General features: G+C 40.5%; 1 protein-coding gene across 1 annotated transcript in view; it reads right to left on the bottom strand.

Annotated features, from left to right (window-relative positions):
* opn8a (opsin 8, group member a) overlaps positions 1-20,045 on the bottom strand; it is a 36,834-nt gene extending 16,789 nt beyond the window's left edge. The window contains exons 1-2 of the mRNA XM_050058697.1: positions 19,973-20,045; positions 1,348-1,641 (exon numbers count right to left, since the gene is read on the bottom strand). Of these exons, the coding sequence (XP_049914654.1) occupies positions 1,348-1,641; positions 19,973-20,045 (367 nt within the window). The remainder of the gene's footprint in view (positions 1-1,347; positions 1,642-19,972) is intronic.
* Between the last annotated feature and the right edge of the window lie 1,422 nt (positions 20,046-21,467).

Raw genomic sequence — 21,467 nt, 5'->3', positions numbered from 1 at the left:
GTAGAGATCAATTAGGTATCGATTGCTGAATTACTTCTGACCCCTTCTTACCCCCGTCAATGCACTGGGAAGGTTTTTAATTGATGATAGTCTGAGAGGTTTATAGGTAAGTAGTCTCTGGTTAAAAGGATAAGAGGCTTTCGTCACCATTTGATGTCCAGATCTACATCAGAAGATCAATCCCTGCAGCCTTCGATAAGAATTACTTTAAACATTGATTTCTTTATGCCATTTGGTATTCATTAAAACTGCTCTGATCTCCTTTATGGATAGTCAGCATTTCTGGAGAAAGATTGTTAATATTTAAACTAAACATGGAATAAATACACCCTGTCTTTCACACTCTTTCACATCCTTTCCCCTGTCCTGTGCAAGAACAAGGATGTCCTCTCTCCCTAGTTAGTGTAATAGTGTTGTGTGGCTCAGTCCAAGCCACTTTGTTGTTTCCCATTCACAGAGCCAGGGCTGTGTATGAACACTGGATTTATACACGTTTTTAATGGTGGTTATGGTGACAACTAGTGGCTATTTTTTAAGGTGACATCAACACTCCTCCCACTGTGTTTGTGGCGACAACGACTGGGTATTTCTTTAAGGTGACGTTGGCACGTTTCCAGCAGTGGTTGTGGTGACATTGTGCAGGTATGATTTAATGTGATGTTTGTAAAGGGTTTTTTAAGGGGTGGTCGGCACATCTCCAGCGGTGGTTGTGGCGACAACAAGCAGGTATTTTTTAAGGTGATGTCGACACACCTTCCACAATATTTATGGTGACAACGACTGTATTTTTTTTAAGACAACATTGGCACATTTCCAGCAGTGGTTGTGGAGACAGCAAGCAAGTATTTTTTAGGGTGACGTCAACACACCTCCCGTGGTGTCTGTGGCGACAGCAACTGGGTATTTTTCAAGGTGACTTTGGAAAATTTTCCACCAGTGGTAGTAGCTACAACAGCTGGATATTTCTAAAGGTGACACTGGCACATTTCCAGCGATAGTTGTTATGACAACACCCAGGTATTGGGGTGGTCAGCATATCTCCAGCGGTGGTTGTGGCAACAACAAGCAACTATTTCTTAAGTTGAGGCCAGAACCTTTTTCAACAGTGGTTGAAGTGACAAAAATAGGCATTCTAAGCCAAAATATGATCATTTTCTAACCATAATCAAGTGTTATTTTTGTGCCCATGAAACATACAAATAACAAGGAACATATGGTTTCCAGAAACGTACAGTGCCAACATTTATTCTGGTGACTGAGTCGTGAGGAGATATTTGAATTTGACCAAAAGTATATCGGATTAGAATCTCTGACTGCATCTTTAAATCCTATCTGAGATTACGCTACCTGTCTTGGGTGGACTTCCTGTCACCAGGTATCTGACCATCCCCATCACAGCCAGAGTCATGATGCTGGTAACACTGAAGATCATGCCCATGAGGCCGTAGTAGAGGCAAGATGTGTCACCTCCAATCCAGGCATGGTTAAAAGCTGAAGCAATGGACAGAGGGTACATGCTGAGGGCCATGCCGATATCTGTTATGGCCAAGTTCACCGTCAGTAGCTCGGGAGCTTTGAGCATGGCGAGGCGACGAGCTGCGTTGACCAGGACTGCCGCATTCCCAAAGACAGACAGGATAGCTGCAGGAAAAAATACAGAAACAAGAGCTCTTTTATAATTAACCCATAGAGAGATTTGCTTAATCTGACCCATGGGTGCAGGTCAAAAAGCAGCAACAGAACAACCACGCTGGGTCAAATCGAGGACACTTCAGGGGAACAATGTCCAGATAGAGCTCATTGAAAAGAAGTCTTGTGTGTGCAAAGCCACTGATCACTTGGAGACAAAGTGTTCCAGCTTCTGTCTGCAATGTCACTCAAAAACACACTCTCAACAATCAGCAGGTCATTTTATATAATCATTGCATCACAGTCACCTCTGATCTTTATAACAACAGAATAATGAGCGCTAATTTCCCTCCCATTTTCCCCCTTTTCATCTGTTTGTGACAAAGCAGTTATCAGTTCACTTTAATTCAACAAGACATTTACATGAACTTATACCATGGTCTGGGTGAATACTCAATTCTGATTGGCTGCAGGGTGTCTGTTAAAAAGTGTTATAGGACAGCTAAAAAGACGTTCCGGTCAAATTGCCTGATGACAGGTTCTAAATTATTGCGCTGGCTCAACTGAGAGTTTGTAACCATAGCAGCGGAGACTCAGAGCAGAGGCAACGGATTACAACGGGCATCATGAGTGATTTTATCGTTTCATTTCATTTATTTGGTGAATTTGATCATTTTGATGACTGGGATGCAGAAGAAGAGAGGTTAGAGAATGAAAAGAAAAGGGAGAAACGGCACAAGGAGTCACGGGTCTACACCAATCACAGCCTCCGGAGCACAGCTGTAGGTCGGTTTTCTGACGCCGGCCTGGAAACTTGTCAGATCATGACCGTCACGGGACATCGGTGTGAGAGCAGCCTGCAGGCTAATTGGGCTCTGTCAGCGCAGGAGAGATGAGACTGGAGCAACATCTTGTCGTCTCCAAATGTCCCAACAAGCAGTGCTCAATCTGTCAATCTCCGTCCTTCAAATGCCACTATGATGGACATACCCATATCACTTTCAAATTTCACTATTAATGGTAATGTAGCATTTAATTTTAAATAGGAAACAATCGTTAATTTGTTAATGTGTTTATATGATTTAATCTCGACTACTATATGCTTATGAATTATTTGTTGCAATTAAAAACGATTTTGACTAGCCTACTATTTGGATGTTGATTATTTGAAACAAATTTTCTTGGGCCTATAAATGAACGCCAATGAATCATGAAAGTAATATCTCAAATTTTTTTTTTTTGCACATCATCCTCTGACCACCAGAGTCTGTAACACACAAGCGGTAAGAAGTGCACTGGCTTTCTGAAATAATCATCTTCTGAATAATATCACGTAACGTTTAGCCATCATCTCACTTCCCTTCACTATGCTCTCTACGATGCGGCCACAGCGGGTTTCCATGGCAACGCCTGTGAACTACAGAGATTAAATAGTCCGCTCAGCTGTGGCTTGTGAAAAACTCTTGATTTTAACTGTAAAACAAATTAAAGCATAAATAATTGATTTAATATTCATTTCTTTGGTAAGTGACCATGGTATAAGCGGCTTCGAGTCGGACGGTTCACGCCTCCGCGTCGTCCATTAATTCCTGATAATGGACACCTCATCGGGCATTAACCCTTACATAATGTAAAGTGAATGTGCCTCAGTAAACTAAGCAAACCCGTCTAAGAGATTTACAGCATGCAGCAGCTTTGAGTGAGTTTGCTTTTGTTTTTTCTCACTTAAATCCTTATCGCATTTTAAAATGAATTTGTCGCTCAGTGTTCAAGGTCACTGTGACCTTGCATTCGTCTCATTCTCGAGAACGCAACATCTCAAGAAGGCCTTGAGGGAATTCCCTCAAATTAGGCACAAACGTCCACTTAGACTCAAGAATGACGTGATTTTTTTTTAAAATAGGAAACATGTTTTATATTGTGACACATACTGGAAGTGACAAACAATATAGCGAACAGCAAGTAGATTATTATTAGTAGTGGTTATTTACCAGAAACTTTCAGCTCCCTGGTGATCTCCCTCCAGTCAGTAGTCAGATTTTTTCAGTCTTTGTGCTAGGCTAAGCTAACTGCCGGCTGTCTGTACAACCGCTCTCACTCCCAACTTATCAAATACTGACACCTGGTCTGTGGCCCCCTGTGTCAGATACCGACACACAGAGGCCCCCTTTAGCAGCTATATGAGACGCACAAGGTAGCAGCATTCTTGATCCTCTGAGCCACTATATTAAAGAGTGAGAACGTTTGCAAAGGTTTGGGAAGAGAGGGAAGGTGGATACCAAAGGTCGACCGAGCTATTTCAGTAACGACGTAGTGTGCTAGTATGTGTGTCTTACTACACATACTACGACTACGACTGCTCAGGTGTTTTGGGACAGGTCTGCTTTGTGTCCCCAGAGTCAAGACTAAACATGGAGTAGCAGCGTTTAGTTTAGTTTAAAAACTGCACCATCTCTCACTTCTTTTAAATCACGGTGGAAGACTTATCTGTTTGCCGCTGCCTTTTATTGAATCAAATATATATTCATGTCTTGCGCTGCACTGTCAATTTTATTATTTAAATACTTTTATTGATCAGCAGCATGACTTTAAGACTCGAAATCGCAAAATCTTACATAGTGACTGTTCAAACAGAAATGTCGTGTAGTGTGAACCAGGCATTAGTTTGAAGCGTCAGTATTTGACGAGTTGGGTGTGAGAATTTGTTGGCCTGTATTTTCAAATTTCTCATATATGGTATTAATCATCTCATTAACTCCCAGCAAGAAAGTGAATAAATGTATTTCTGAAAATGTCAAATGATTCCATTAAGTGAGAGCTCCTCTCATAGCTTTGTAACAGAGTCAAATAGAAATTAAATTCTGAAAACATCAAATCAACACAGATGTGTTAAATCCAGCCTGATAGGGTTAGCTAATACTCAAGTTAAAAGCTGAAACAGTCATTGTGAATTTTCACACATTTACCACATTTTACATACATATTTGACCCCAAGTGAGACTCTTAGTGCATCATAAGCCACATTCTGACTGAAAAACGGATGTTCAGCTTATTGAAAACCATTCTGCTCTCATTATCATGTGGAAGGACCATGGCTGATGTGGAGTGCTTGTGATTCAAATGCTGTCTCCACAATGTCATCATGATAAATAAACAGCAATGGACAAAAACCTAAAGGGTTGTAACTCACAGATACAAATATTTTATATGTCAAAATTTTTAGTAATGATAGTGTGTATTATATATTACTGGCCTCCACAAATTTAAAGTGAATCCTAGGAGGTAACCAATAATACGTGACAGATTACCTATTAAGAAATGATTTCTTTGACCCTGGCAGTAAGGTGCTTACACAAGTGTGACTCTAAAAATAGCCCTGAATATTGATTACAAAATTACTGCAATAATAACATCACAATGTCTCCTCCATTAGGGAGATTGGACACCTTGTTCTGGGTTCAATCTTCTTTACATAATGTCTCTCTCTTACATAAGCTTATGGAAATTTGATTGACACAGCATACAATGTTGTGCTGACACGTGTTCATTTTTCAAACAGTCCTTTTAATCTGTGAGAGCATGTCATCTTTTTTGTCCCAAAGCAGCTGTCCTAATGGATTTTTTTTTTTTTCCTTCCAGAGCAACCTTTGACGTGAGTGCTCTGCATTAATACTGTATTGATTCCCTTTCCTTCAGACAAGTCAGCATGGCATTCTTTTCTGTTAGTGGATGTTTGAGGATTGTGGACATAAATTAGTGCTCTGAGCATAGTGTAGTGCTGAATCACAATGTTTGTTCACAGTAACTTCTGGGTAGAGAACCCCCCACATCGTGTGCATATAATGAACTAGTGCTGAGCAGATGCTGCCTCATTTTTTTTAGTTTGCCTTTATAGCTATGAATATTACTCGTTAAAAAATTAGGCTTCAGATAACATATCAGTTATGACTCATTCATTAGATCCAGCTCCGACAGACAGCGCATCAGAGGGAGAAAGAGTTACTGCACTTGAGGATTACGGCACCTGGCATACCGAGACTACACCACTTTATCCAGTTAAAACAATTCTCACAATTTGGATTAATTTCTATGAAAAACTTTTTTGATTCTTTTGATCTGAGGACCCTTACGGACTGAAAGGATATGAATAACTTACAGGGTAATGGAGGAACGGACACATAATTTGAAGTAGCCAACAACCCGCTTTTATACATCCAAAAAACTGCTTGGCAACCAGACCAGGCCTCTAACTGAGACAGGCCTTTATTTGTCTAAATGTGTAGCCACATCAGGCTAGTAAAAGGGACTGGGTGTTTAATTGAGACTAGGCTTTTAATTGAAGTTTTACGGTATGTGTCACAAACTGGCTCAGAGTATGTGACAAGAAGGGAGTCCACACAAAAGATTTACTGAAAACAAGCCGAATTTATTAAACTAAAATTAACTTAATAATCAATGGAGTATGTAGATCAGCAAAGTCAGTCATGAAAGCCATGCATGGGTGAGTGTCAGGTGTTCTGTGGAGGTGTTGAAGGTGCAAACCAAAACCAAAGCTGCTCAGTGGATGTCAGCTGAAAGGAAGGGAGAGACCAAGTGAACAGATTAGGCAGCTTTTATAGCTTGGAAGCCCAGGTGAGCCTAATCATGGTAACGACCCTCCCATGTCAGCCAGCTGCCTGAGGAGACTGGCTGAAACATTCTCAAACACATTGGGAGGGGCGTCACATATGTTTAAACTTTTTTAAATCATTTTCAACAATCTTTTTTTATTTTTGGACCTTTTGTTCTTCACTTTTGCTTAATCTTTTGTTATGCTTTATATTTTATTGCTCTGTTAAGCACTTTCAATTGCCCTGGTTTATGAAAGGTGCTATACAAGTAAAGCTGCCTTCCCCTAGTTTTTGGCCATCTAGAAAGAGGCCCACTCCAAAAAATTCACTATCATTTTAAGTATACCCTATATTTAGAATATTTTCACTGCTTTACCTTGCACTTGACTTTAATTTTCAAATTCAAACAAATGTAATCACATATATATATATCAGAGAACAAACATGATGTATCACATAACAAATAAAAGCTTTGCATCGACCTATCTTGTTCATATTGTATTTACAGAGGTACCCTCTTCTTCTTCTTCTTCTTCTTCTTCTTCTTCTTTCGGCTTTTCCCTTCAGGGTTCGCCACACCAAATCATCTGCCTCCATCTAACCCTATCCTCTGCATCCTCTTCTCTCACACCAACTGACTTCATGTCCTCTTTCACTACATCCATAAATCTCCAACCTTAGCATCCTACTAACAATATACTCACTATCCCTCCTCTGAAACCATCTCAATCTGGCCTCTCTGACTTTATCCCCAAAACATCTAACATGAGCTGTCCCAAGGCACCCAAATAACCTAATTCATATGTGCAATCACCCATATATTTAACTATTTAACCAGACACTTTTATGCCAGCTGGGGAACTCTGGAGGGTAGAGACAGGAAGGAAAAAAAAAAAGACAAAAAGTGGCACCACTATACATGTACTTCTACACAATCACAAACACGTCTGTATTTATGGCTTCAGTTGCATGTGGACAGTAGTCTTTAGTTGGAGCTTGGCCGTTAAGTTTTCCAATAAACATACACTCTTCAATCTTTCCCCAGACAGCCCTTTCAACAGGGAACTGAATCAGTTATCTCAAAGCCACCAGACTCCAGTATTAAAAACAGTCTTTTTAGAACACAGGAGTTGCTGGTCTACCGCTGCCTCAATCGGTCAGTGTGCAAGGTAAAGCAGATGTTTAAATTATGAGCGTCAAACACTTAATTTCTTGCATCCTGGTGATTTTTTTCTGCACCAGTTTGTGCTTTTTGTGTTGAAATTTGTCCCAAAAAAAGGCCTCTGCTACTTTGATGTTTTTCCTGGGAGGGACAAAACAAGCATGTTCTGAATAATGAGGGGAGCATGTCCCTTGTGCCCCCATGGAAATCTACACCTATGACTACAGGAGCCCAGTTTCAAACCACCAACCATCTGAGAGACCGCCACTCTACTTCTGAGGCTCAGCCGCCCCACAGCTAAAGGCTTCAAACGTCGAATTCCTCCTCACAAGTCCACAGTTCTATTTTGAATCCTACCCCATCTGAGCTGACAGAATATTGTAATTTCTGAATATTTTAGCGGACTATACATTAGTGTTGTTTGCTGAATCAGCCACATTTCTCAAGAAGAATATCAAGAGAAATATCAATCTAGTTTTAGGATGGACCACAGTACCGAGACAGCCCTTTTAAAGATTTTAAATGATATCAGGTTGAATGCAGATTCACAAAAACTTACAGTCTTGATACTACTGGATCTAAGCGCCGCCTTTGATACAGTAGATCACCACATTTTATTAAACAGACTCAGAAACCTGGTGGGCCTCTCTGGTACTGTTTTTAAATGGTTCAGCTCTTATCTCACAGATCGTGGTTTCTTTGTAAGTATGGATACATGTTCCTCCAGAACGCATGAAATTAGGTGTGGGGTGCCCCAAGGGTCAATTTTAGGTCCACTTCTTTTTAATCTATATATGCTTCCCCTTGGGGACGTCATCAGGAGGCACGCCATCAGCTTCCACAGTTACGCAGATGACACACAGCTGTACATCGCTGTGTCTCCTTATGACACAGGGCCAATTGATACCCTTTTAAACTGCATTTTAGATATCAAGTCATGGATGGCAGTGAATTTCCTGCAGCTCAACCGGGACAAAACAGAGGTTTAAATTATTGGTCCTGAAGGCAAGAGAGAGACTTTTACCAAAACTACAAGATTTTAAAATTTCACAATGTGTGAAGAACCTGGGCGTCATTTTTGACTCTGAGCTTAGTTTTATTCCACACATAAAAAATGTAACAAAGATAGGTTTTTATCATCTTAAGAATATAGCCAGAGTAGGTCCGTTTCTCTCTCAGGCTAACACGGAGGTGCTGATGCATGCTTTTATCTCTTGTCGTTTAGATTATTGTAATGCCCTGCTGTCTGGTCTTCCCAAAAAGACCATCTCTAATCTGCAGCTACTCCAAAACTCAGCCGCACGAGTGCTGACGAGGACCAGAGGGCGGGTGCACATTACGCCAGTTTTTAAATCGCTGCATTGGCTCCCCGTGTGTTTCAGGATCGATTTTAAGGTTCTTTTATTAGTTTTTAAATGTCTTAACAGTCTTGGGCCATCTTAATTATCTGACCTGCTTTTATCATATCAACCCTCGCGGATCCTGAGGTCCTCCAGCACTGGCCTTTTAACTGTTCCAAAATTAGAACAAAAACCCACGGGGAGGCTGCATTCAGCCATTATGGCCCTCACTTATGGAACAGCCTGCCGGAGAGCATCAGGACTGCAGAGACTGTTGATGTTTTTAAAAGGAGGCTCAAGACTCACCTTTTTAGTTTGGCTTTTAACTGATTTCTTTTACTCTTTTAATTCTTACATTATATGTTATTTTAATTTCTAATGCTTTTAAATTATTTATTTTTAAATCTTTATGCATTTTATTATTATTAAGTTTCTAAATCTTCATTTATTTATTTTGTTTTATCTTATCATATTGCCTTTTAGTCTTTTAGTTTTTAGCTCCAGTGTTTCCTCATGGGGAGCCTCCACGCTGAGAGGTGTGCCCGGTCTGCCCGCAGGGACGTCATCCTGGAGATCCCTCAGGTCCGGAGGACTGGGGGTCTCTGCACCATGTGTGGAGTCCACCCCAGTCTATCTGGGTCGGGGTGGTCTCTGAGGCGGCGCTCCCTGTGGCCGTAGGCTGTGACGCCTCTCAGTGTGGATGAGCTCCCCATAGGTGGACCTTTCCTCACCTGGTTCCTCAGTGCCCAGCCATGTTATTGACTATATCGACCGTGTTGTATGTTTCTATTCTGTGAAGCTCTTTGTGCTGCATTTTTAATGCATGAAAAGTGCTATACAAATAAAGCTTGATTTGATTTTATTTGAATACCTTACCTTATAAACCAAGAGCAGGCCTACTGAGATTTAATTGCTAAAGCATTCATCTTTAGGACGAGTTGAAGAACTTAATGGGATTTTTAATGAATGGACAGGGTGAAGGCTCTTCATATGAATCTTTTGTTTCATATGAATAGGATGTTTCCTGGCCATTGAACTGGAAGCGTTTTTGCTGAAATGTATGTATGTATGTATGTATGTATGTATGTATGTATGTATTAGACATTATGCTTTCAGCTTGTGAAATGAAAGGTACAATAAGACTGAGCCACATTCATCGCTCACAGTCCTGCCTCTTCCCTCTCCTCCTGTATGTTATCTCACTCCAGTCACTGCCTGAGGTCCTGGCTCAAATTCACGCCTCTTCCTTTTTTCATTATGTTGCGCTTTTTGTTATTTTTCTGTGTTGCTCATTTCACAAAACATAACTCCAAAACATCTGTTAATTTAATAATTTTACTTTCATTAATGGACAGTGAGGTCACTCCTAGGTGAATTAGTTAATATGTTTGTGCACACAAATTAGAATTAGTTTTATAATGCTTGTAGGGTTTTGGAGGGAAAAAAAAGGAGAAGAATGTTACCCAACAGCAAAATTCCTCACAAGTTACGATAATGAGGTCGTACCTTCATTAAGACAAGCTAACTGGTAAACTAAAGCAACACGCTTCTGTGTGTGAAATGAAACACAAAGCTTGATTTTTCCAAAAGACAAATAAAATTGCAATTAAACTTTTTGTGAAAAACATAATGAGGGAAAAATTACATATATGATTATGTGATAAATTTAATGGGAAGCAGATGCACTGTTATGGAAAACTACAGTATATTGGATTGTTGAGGTGTGGTGTTGCATTTTAATTCCACGCCTCTTCACTGGAAACCTTCTGACATTTGTGTCACTCGGGACTCGGGTCAAGTGTCAAGTGTGTGACTGATTTTGTGCCTTGTGCGTATGCATGTGTCACACCATGCAAATAGTCACTCCTATTATGTGGCTTTAAACCATTATGTCAGGGTGGGGAGTCATCAGTGTGTCCGTAAACTCTTCATACTCTTCAGGTTGGGGAAGGGGTGGTGACAATACCGTGGTTGTGTGGGTAAATGACACGCAGGAAGAGTCAGGAGCAATGCATTTGGAATGAACATCGCTCATACACAGCAGCTGTTGTCTTCTGTGGCTCAGGATCAAAACTCATTTACTCTGGTGTCGTGGGGAGGACACTGTTGACATAGCACTTGTTTGAATCACACACACACTGGAGGCAGGATGGTATCAATATGGAATGGGGCTGGAATAATGATATCTGATGTTTAAAAGCTAGACTGTAGAACTTATATTTTTATTAATGTTTTAGAGTTACATGGTTTCTGAAACTTTCTCACAATGACCTCGTCACATATTGACTTTTGGTTTCCACGTCTACATATGACATGAAAGGTACCCTGGGTGCATTGGTTGTTGATGTTCTGGAACACTTTGTCAAGTTCTGCCTGTCACATGTATTGTCTTTTTCCAAAATACACTTCTATTTTCACAGGAAATTTAACTTTTACATACAGCCTCTTTCAAAATAAAGGCACTGCGTTGGTACCACGCCTCGTATTGATGTTTTTTTGGTTAGGGTTAGGAAAAAAGAACAGGGTTTGGCTTTAGAAACTTGCAGGATGTGAACACCGCTTTCTCAGGTGAAAGTCGTGGTATGTTGGACCCATCCACCACCACTCCGCATGGACATTCGTTGCGTTTTCCCCCGTCAAAGCATAACAGCAGTCGGCTGCGTATCATCCCGACGTTGAAGGACGCCTTTTTTCGTTGGTTTCTGATGCCGCAAGTCACTGCCCAAGTGCCAGATTTCAACACCTGAGCCCTGCCTCTTTCTGACCAGCGAAAGCCAAGATATGTGTTTTGTCCTTTACTGCCTGTCTCTCTGACATAAAGTGCTGCATGTCCCAAAACCTTCTCCAGTTAAATGACGGTAAATCAGAAATAATCCTCTTTGCTCCATCAAAATCCATCACTATTTTACCAATCCATCTTGGCCTCCTATCTGTAAATGTCACACCTGCAGGCAGTGATCTCTCCTTTGAAAAGCAGATTACAAGCGTTGTCCTCTTTCTATCAGTTAAGAAGCATCTCCAAAATCAGGTCCCTTCTCTGTCGGCTCGATCTTGAGAAGGTCATCTGTGCTTTCATTTCCTCATGGTTAGACTACTGCAACTCATCGTATTCAAGGCTGAGCCAAAAAGCCATCTCACGGCTTCAGTTAGTGCAAAACGCAGCTGTTTGGCTTTTAACAGACACTAGAAAACACTATATCAGCCCTGCTTTAAGGTTCATTCTCACTGCCGCGATGCAGAAATGCAGGACAGATTTGCGGAATATTCGCGCAGCAGGGCTCTGTTGGCTGCTCCTCAATCCCGGCTCAAAACTAAAGGCGACCGGGCTTTTGCAGTCGAGGCCCCTCAGCTCTGAAACTGCCAGTCTGAGGATCTGAGGTTCCCAACTGGTCCAGCCACGGGGTCCACATTTCTCCTTCGTCATTACTTTCAAGGTCCACACAGTTTAATATATATTTAGCGTCATACTTGTGTTTGGATGTGTCATCAAGATAGTTCGCTGTCTCTGTGAAGTAGCTGTCTGTTAGTCACTCACGCCACAGCAGGAACAGCACTTCAAAATAAAAGCTCTGTGCCGGAAATTCACTGTACTTAAAAATAAAGTGTGTTTTTTACGAACTTGACATGTTTGAGTCACTTGCTGTCCATTCAGGATGGACCGCAACCCACCAGTTGGGAACCACTGCTCTAGAATGCAGTGGAAAAAATCCCCTGTGGCCCAAAAAGCATTTTCCCCAAAGACCACCACTAGAAAAGAGAAGTCTGTAAAACTGTTGACACCTCGAACTGCAAAGAGGGTCAATTATGAATCTCTCTACCGCCATGGTGGTTTTATATTTGTAACTGACTGCCAATGAATTATCTTCACTGCCTCTTTATTCACAGGTATACAAAATTCAAGGATCAGACATGATTTTGCACAATTTATAGACTCTCATGGATTTGTCTGCTTCCTTAGTGAATCTTTAAAGCTGCATCAATTTATTTTTTGAGGCACAGTTGGGGGAAAATATCACTACATGTTGACAGACACGCAGGCAGGTGGCTAATGTATTCAGCAAACACGAACACATCCAGAGGATACTACATTAGTATTCATATAGAATCGTCCTTCTGGCCACCTGACACGTGTTCCCCTAATGTTAAATATTATCTGGTTCTATAGAAAATGCTTGACCTTTTCTCATACCACAAATACAAAGAAATCATACTGTTAGGTTATAAATTAAATCAGGATCTGCACATAGGCCTGTGATATAAAGTGATGCTCCTGATACTTTGCTGCAGCTCTTTGCACACTATGTCCTTTTAATGTCATAGACACTTGCTTATTGTCTATGTTACTGACTTGAATATTGTGAGATGTATTTTTATGAATGTATATTTCCAAGACTGCTCACGGTGTTTTGTATTTCTTCTTTCCTATATGTTGTCGTATGTTTTTTCTATGGGAAGTGTTAAACCAAAGGGAGTTCTCCACATCGTGGACAATTGAGTTTTTGTATATTTTTTAGAGATTCAATGAAGCCTTGAATTTGGCATTTATTTAATTTTTAACGAGGGGAGGATCTGACACATAGACTGTGTTGAGGGCTGACAGACAGCTTGTCACTCAGGTCCTGTTTATACGACAACGATTTCAACCAAAAAGGGTAAACTTTAGTTGCGTTTTGGCTCATCGTTTACGTGACAGCAGCAATTCGGGTGCCTGAAAACGCAACGTTTTGAAAACGGGTTCCAGAGTGCAATTTTTGGGAACGGCACCGTCTCCATTGTCATGTAAACTTGCAATATGCAGTTTCTCTGAAATCGGAGACTTTTCGCACATGCGCATTACGGTTCCAGTCACTAGGCATGCGCAAGAAAGTCAACCATCACAACAACAATGGCGGACTCCCAAGCTCTGTTCGTGCTGCTCACCCTTTTGAATTTATCAACGCTGCTCCAGCAAAGTGTAGATTTACTGTGGCAACTCCATGTCATGGTCTGGCCAGACAAACGTTCGTGCGGTCGCCATTTTGTTTGTTTATACATCACCGCTCTGTAGAGGGAAGCGCATGTGCGCAGGCGTGTGTTGTTTCATTACAAAGTCGCACTGCCAACTACTGGCCTGGCATGTATACTGCAGCGTTTTGGTCATTTTTGCAGATTTGTGTATGAATGTTATCAAAAATGTGTCGTCTGAACGCGGAACTTTTTTCAAAACGAAAATGAGAAACCATTCCGTTTTCAGCGGATCGTTTTCATGTAAACATGGCCTCAAGCAGCCTGCCCTTAAATATGCTGAAGTTTTTTGCCTACAAATGAATAGCTTTACAAAGTTATGGTCCAACTGGATCCCATAAATATGACAGTTGCCAGTTGGATAATGTAAACCTTAGTTACACATTCCTTTTTCTCAATGTAAAATAGTTCAAGAAAACTTAGGGGTACACACTCTTTAAAAAGTGGTAATGAGGAAAGAAGGTCTTAAGTCATGATATTTAACTGCTGTAAACCCACAACACTCTTCATATCTGTTCCATGTTCCTAGGACTGCACTCTTTTGGACAGAGACCTCAGGGGTCGTATTCACAAACATTGTGAGAACACTCTCAGAGATCTCCTAACTTAGCCTCATTTTTTTTAGTAAGGAGTCCTAGCTTAGGAGTGATTAAGGAAAGTCCTCAGAGCAACTCTGAGCAAGGAAGGGACAGAAACTTTTATCTTATTGAGGGGGTGTGGTTGACCCCGTTGCTAGGTATGATGCTTGCTTTTAACAGATGTGATTGGTTGTCACAGACACGCCCTTCTGTGACCCTGCAAGGTGTGGACACCCAGTGGAAATGAAATAAGATAAGATAAGATACACCTTTATTGATCCCACAATGGAGAAATTCCAGTGTTACAGCAGTCAAGCAGAAAGAGTCAGATTAAAGATTTCAAAATTTAAACTTAAAAACTAGGCATGCAAATAAAGTACAAAAAATACAAGAAACGGCGATAAATAACAATAATAATAATAAGTAATAATAATAATGAGAAGTGGATAATAATGAGCAGCGGATTAAAGAGAGCACATCTAGTGCAAGTGATTGTATGTGCAAATAAGAGCAAATAGCTGTGGTGTCCATAAAGTGTCCATAGTGTCTATAAAGTGTCCATGGTGCAGTTTACTGTGAGCAGTGCTGGTTATGTAGCCTGACAGCAGCAGGCAGGAAGGACCTGCGATAGCGTTCCTTCACACACTTTGGGTGAGTCAGTCTATCGCTAAAGGAGCTCTCCAGAGCTTTTATCTCCTCCTGCAGAGGATGGGAGTCATTAGTCCTCAGAGATGACTGCTTGGCTGAAATGAACATTGTTAGTGTGATCACTCTGCTGATGGAAGGCTGAGACAGACCCAAGTCATCACTGTTCCAGTTTTCTGTCCTAGTATTGTGACCATTTTATTGCGTTGGGTGGGAAACACCCCTAATGAGATTGACCACAAATATTATCCCTGCACAGTCTAATCTGTGGCATTTCATTTACTCACTGTCATACAGCTTTGGGAAAATATTTCTCCTACTTCTTTGTGTTTCTGCCATTTTCTCCGCTGCTTAAGAAATGCTGAAGCCTCTTAAAAGTCCTCCTCCCTGCTCCTAACAGTTTTTCACCTTAGGGGTTCTTTTAAGGTCTAAGATGCCCTGTGAATAACTTTTATTTTTACAGGGATCTAGTCTTAACTTTAAGGGGAAATTCTAAGAAAACATCACTAGGAGCAACTCTTAACTCTGGGAGGCTTTGTGAATACGGCCCCAGATGTTGTAGCCTACCTGGAATCTGCTCTGGAATTTCTGATAAGTAATGAACAGTCCCTTAGTATGCACCACTATCTTAACTACCTGCTTGCTTTATCTGTTAGCCTGGCAGCTTGTATACAGTGGCTTTATCTGATTCTTTGCTGGATATTGTTGCATAAGAAATAATGTATTATCAGTGTTAATCCAGACTTAAAATGTTCAAATTTTCAGTGGGCTGATGTTTGCAGTACGTTTTTCTCAAAAGTTTTGCTGCCAGCAACGCAGTAACAGGTTCCCTAATTAATACCTGCTGTGGAGAGACTCCAGGTGAGTCCCCGTTATCAGTGTTTTATGCTTAAAAGTAAGTTAAATCAAAGCCTACGCTTGCTAAGGACACCATTTGTCTTTAAACATGTTTTTCCATAGTCAAGTAATAACGCGACAAACGGTAGCTAGCTTTTCCGAATGACGTTAGCTAACAGTAGCTAGCTTTTCTGAATGACGTTAGCTAACAGTAACTAGCTAACGTTAGCTCGTAGGTAAAACACGATTTGACACTAAGCTAGCTTGTTAGCTGGTGTTCAAATGTGTGTGAAACTATATCATAAATAGTAGCTACTATTAGAACTATGTAATAATGTTAACAACCTGAAATAATAATGTTACAGTATTTTTAGACACAAGCCAGTTACTATTTTGTGAGCCGTTATATTGGTGTATTTTATAAATTGTAAAAGTAGATACATTTTGCTTTCTAACTGGCATTCTAGAGTAGTCATGCAAATTATAAATCAGTTTTTTTTAGTATTCATTAATTACTATGTTGTTGTTTTCTGATATTTGATCAATTCTGTTTACACTCTCCTGTTGTGTTTCCTGAGCTTAATCTGTTAAGAAACAGAAATTAAACCTGGCCATAGACCTATTATCCAACCCTAAATTAACCTTTTTGTTATTGTTGTTTGTTGTTGTTTTTTAATTTGTGAGTCATTAATATTTCAATTATTTCATTCTTATAATCGTTTTTTAAATTGTCTTGGGCTGCAATTAATTTGGACCTTTTTTTCTTACACAAAGAGCAACTCTATTTTAATATAGACCTGGGCCAGTACAATTTAATCACTCTCAGAGTCATGACTTTAGTGCCTTAACTTTAGCGAATACGGAGCTTGAGAACATCGTTTTTCAGGTTTCTATTATGTGCTATATAAATCCAGGAGACAAAGGACCCTGGGAACACAGGGTTGACCTTTTTTGTCTAGGTTTTGCCCTTTCACAGTATAGTGGACATTGTAGAAGAAGAATTCTAAACTTGTATATTTACTTGTAGATATTTATACTTGCCAGTACGTGAGCTGGAACAAAGAAGCCCATAGCTGAAACCTTTCTAATGAAGCAGCTGCACAGTATGTGCCTCTGAGTCCTATTCATACATGCACTGCAACCCTGAACATACCTAGACATTACACTGTATGTAGCTGTATGTGAAGAAGAGCTGTATGTAAGAATGCATCATTTGCTCTTGATGACGTCCTGGTATGATTACTGTACGTGAAATTAAATGTCTGCTGCCTGCAGTGATTATTATAATTTTTGTAATTTGCAGGTGGCAAGTGAATTAAGCAACTGGGGAGGCCACAGCAGCTGAATTTAATCAAGGTCTTTCATCAGTTCAGTTAATTGGATTTCTTCAGATGCTCACTTTTCTTCCTTCATTTTGGCAAACTTGTGTCACCTGGGGTCATCAACAGGTGGCCATACACAATGAGAGGTGGGCTATGGATACCCATGTAGGCAAAACATCCACTTGCCTGTTCTGGTGCTGATATTAATTTGTCTTGAGTTGTTTTGATATTTCGGTCATTATTGACTTACTGTAAAAGCAGAACAGTGTACTGAAGGAAGCTCAGTAGTTTTATAGAGCTGTGATTTTAGCACTGTTTCACATTACACATACAGTATGTTTTAAGGTACTTGATTCAGTTTTAAAATCAAAAATATTTTTCTGCAGGTTTTAGTATATCTTTGGTAAAATTACTTCAACTGGATGGAATTTTTTACATTAAATTTAGCTGCTTAATGAACATGCAGTATGTACCCAGTGACGGCTGATCCTTATTTTATTTCCAGATCTTCCCACAATGGCCTGTGGCGGACCACCTACCTGGGCACTGGATCACCTGATTGTGGTTTTCTTCCTGACAACACCAAGGGAGATGGCAGCACAGATGACTAAGTGCAGATGTATGGAGTCATGCGTCATTCAGGGGATGCAAAGCGACACCAGCAGGACAGGAAGTGAGTGACATAACTTCCCTTAGAGCACGCATAGACACACGCATGAATGTATTAAAGCACATAAAGTTATCTAAGCTAACTCATTCCTTAAATTCAATATCACCAATATAATGGTGCCCATCTTGGATGACTGTAGTATATGACTGAAATAGAGTCCAGTTGGTACGGTGAAAAATGATGACTAATTTTTCACTGAGTGCATTTATATGTCATGACAAACCTGCTTATTCATGTCCCTGTATACATGATTATAACAGAATCCAAATTTTGCATTTTTTCTGGTTTCTGTTTGTGCCTAATTCCTCAATATCTCAGCCACTTGCGAGAGCCTTAGCTTCATTCATGTTATTATGTTAGTCACACACACATGAACACACCCTTTGCTCACTCACTCACCCACTCACTGATACATGCACCCCCTGTCACTGTCAGACACACACACTAAGTAGACAATGGAGCAGGTATATCAATTTGGATTGCAGTAAGAGGGGTCAGCAGGTGTGAGGCACCCCTTGACCACAATGAATAAGCCAAAACTAGCCAGTCATAGGAACTTAAAGTATGATATTTATGAAAGCCAAGGAATAAATATCAATTAAAAAAAAAATGATTGTACTGTTAAGTTGCAGAGTTGTACTGGACAGCTTCGTGCAGAAGGTTCCACTACATTCAGCTGAGCAAGAACAAAGTTGTTGCCCATTTCAGAGACCTCTATTGTTTTCTTTTTTATATATACAGTATTACTATGGTATCTCATACCATATGTATGCAGATGACCTCCAGTTATATTTTTTTTCTAACCCTGATAGGACCGATGGAATTGACTCACTGTACGATTGTATGAATGTAATTAAGGACTGGATGTCTTCTAACTCCCTTCAGTTGAACGCAGCTAAAACTGAAATTTTAATTATTGCACCTGACGCCTCAGCATCTAAAGTGGCCAGCTGCTTAGGGTCCCTCAGTGCAAATGTGCGCCCCAAGTTGAGAAACCTTGGGGTCACATTTGATCAGGCCATGCTCTTCGATGACCACATCAAAACTGTCACTCGCTCCTGCTTTTTCCACCTCAAAAACATTTCCAAACTCAGATCCATGTTAACTTATTCCGAGCTAGAAATGATCATCCATGCTTTTATTTCCTCACGTCTGGATTACTGTAATTCTCTTTTCACCTGTCTAAATAAAACTTCATTAGACCGCCTCCAGCTGGTCCAGAACGCTGCCGCCAGGCTTCTGTCCAGATCTCATAAGTTCACTCACATCACTCCAGTCCTGGCATCCCTGCACTGGCTCCCTGTTAATTTCAGGATCTAGCACAAGATTCTAACCATCACTTACAGAGCCCTCCATGGTCAAGCACCTGCATACTTGACGGATCTGGTGTCCTTTCACTGTCCTGTCAGGTCACTGCGGTCCGCTGAGGGCCACCTACTTACTGTCCCTCACACAAGATTAAAGACGAAAGGTGATAGAGCCCTTAATTCTGTTGCACCGAAATGGTGGAATGCACTACCTCATGAGCTGAGAGCAGCCTCTGGACATTTTTAAAAAGCAGTTAAAAACACATCTGTTTAGGCTTGCGTTCCATTAATTGTCCATTGTATCATCTCTGTATTTCGCTGCACTTTACTTTTTATTTGTTTTTGTGTATTTTGCATTGTTTCTGTTATTATATTTTTTGTATTTTATCTTGTGAAGCACTTTGTGAGTCCTCTCTGTGAGAAGTGCTATATAAATAAATTTACTTACTTACTTACTTGCTATTGCCTTTAAATAAAGCTAAAGTAATTTAATGAAAACCCAGATAGTATACCTGATTACTAAAAGAATCGATAGCTGCAGACACGAGTGAAGTAGATCAAGCTAACGATGTTGTTTACTCACATGGGCAGCTCATAAGATTGAAACAGGGAGGCTGACACTGAAATCACACATCCTGACTGTGTCTTCCAACCTCCAATAAAGAAGCAAGCAAACCAAGAATTTAGAGTCTTTACAAAGTGCTTATTTCCTTAAAGTTATCTATAAGTTTTAGCTTCATGCCTGCAGCCATTTGAAAGAGAAGATGTCACTTTATCAGGATCCAAAAATTAATATAAGCTAAACATTTTAATCTAAGGAGACATGTCGACACAATATGGCAGAGAAAGAAGTAAACAGTGTACTTACCGATGATCACCAGGTACATCCCTGCCCAAAAATCAACAGTAGGTGACAGTTTGGACATGTATTTATCATCCATGTTTGTCCAGTCAGGAGTAAACACAGACACAAAAATTTCTTCCAGGAAGAAAAACACCTTTAACAGGCTCTGAAGTTTAGTCCCGTTTGTACCGGTGCTGAATTTGTGAAAGACTGAGAATATTGTTTCTGATCTCTTCTGTCAGCCATCGTATTCTTCCCCGTGTAACGCAGCGTCTGTCACCACATATACAGTACAGGCATTAACCTGCTACATCACCAGTTTACTGGACAGTACACAGTGGCACATATGATCAACAGACCCCCTCCAACCTGCTGCGTACACAACCCTTTACCAACGTGCACTTTCGCAACCATACACACACACGCACACATGCTCACAGCGCTAATACAGATTTTGATTGCTAACAATCACTTCCTTCACATGTTGTGCCCTCTAAAACACTCCACTTACACACACACATTTACATACACAGCGCTAATGGAGATTTTGATTACAATCACTTTATGCCACACTTTGCTCGTCCTCCAACAAAGCACACACACACACACACACACACACACACACACACACACACACACACACACAAACACATGCTCACCCAGACATCTAGGCTGGATTGATAAAAGCAAAAGGTAATTACACAATATGGTGCCAACTCAGTGTGAAAAAACTGATAAAGCTTTTTATCTCTTACATTAATTCTTAAATTAAATATCTAGATACTTAAACCTAAATTAGGCTGTACTCATGACATAATTTTTGCAACTTGAGTTATGAAAAATGATGAAGGGACGGAAGCTTTTTTTTCTGTGATGCTTTTAGTTGAAGATTGAATTGAAGATAAGATAAAATGGGATTAATACCTTACTCAGCGGGATTTATCGTCCAAACCAGGCTATTGTCTGCCCATGAATATGTGTGTGTGTTTGTGTGTATTCTCGTGTGTGTGTGCATCTTAGTGCATGGGGTTGATGTGGATTACGTGGATTACAATGTGCTTTTCATAAATGACCGAGTTCTAGTTTATAAAACCCAGTGCAGACCAAAGATTCCTAAAAAGACGAAACCATTTTAGAACATTGCAGAAATCAAAGCCGCAGCAGTGTGATCTGGCCCGCCTCAGCACGACTCAGGCCGGCTGATGGTGTCGCCTGCAGCTCAGCTTTGACAGGTCGACAGCAGCTGGTTTTAGAGCATCAAACCTGTCACCTGTCTGCTGGCTAAGTTAGAAACAATCTGTTTGCAGACGGCTGTTGTTTGCTTGCCGTCGCATACTCTGACAACAGCCCCGTTTTCCTGCCAAGCTCGAGTCCATCTCATTTACAGCCTCGCAGTTGTTGACACATTTGTTGGTCTCCTTCCTCATGGTGTGGATGTGTTGGACAGTTGGTCGCTGTTGCTGCTTGCTGTATATGCGCATGTCACACACACATACTCACTGACTAATTCATTGGTGCT

This window comes from Epinephelus moara, chromosome 12, assembly GCF_006386435.1.
Source record: "Epinephelus moara isolate mb chromosome 12, YSFRI_EMoa_1.0, whole genome shotgun sequence".
Lineage (NCBI taxonomy): Eukaryota > Metazoa > Chordata > Actinopteri > Perciformes > Serranidae > Epinephelus > Epinephelus moara.
This window is presented reverse-complemented; position numbering and strand designations above follow the sequence as displayed.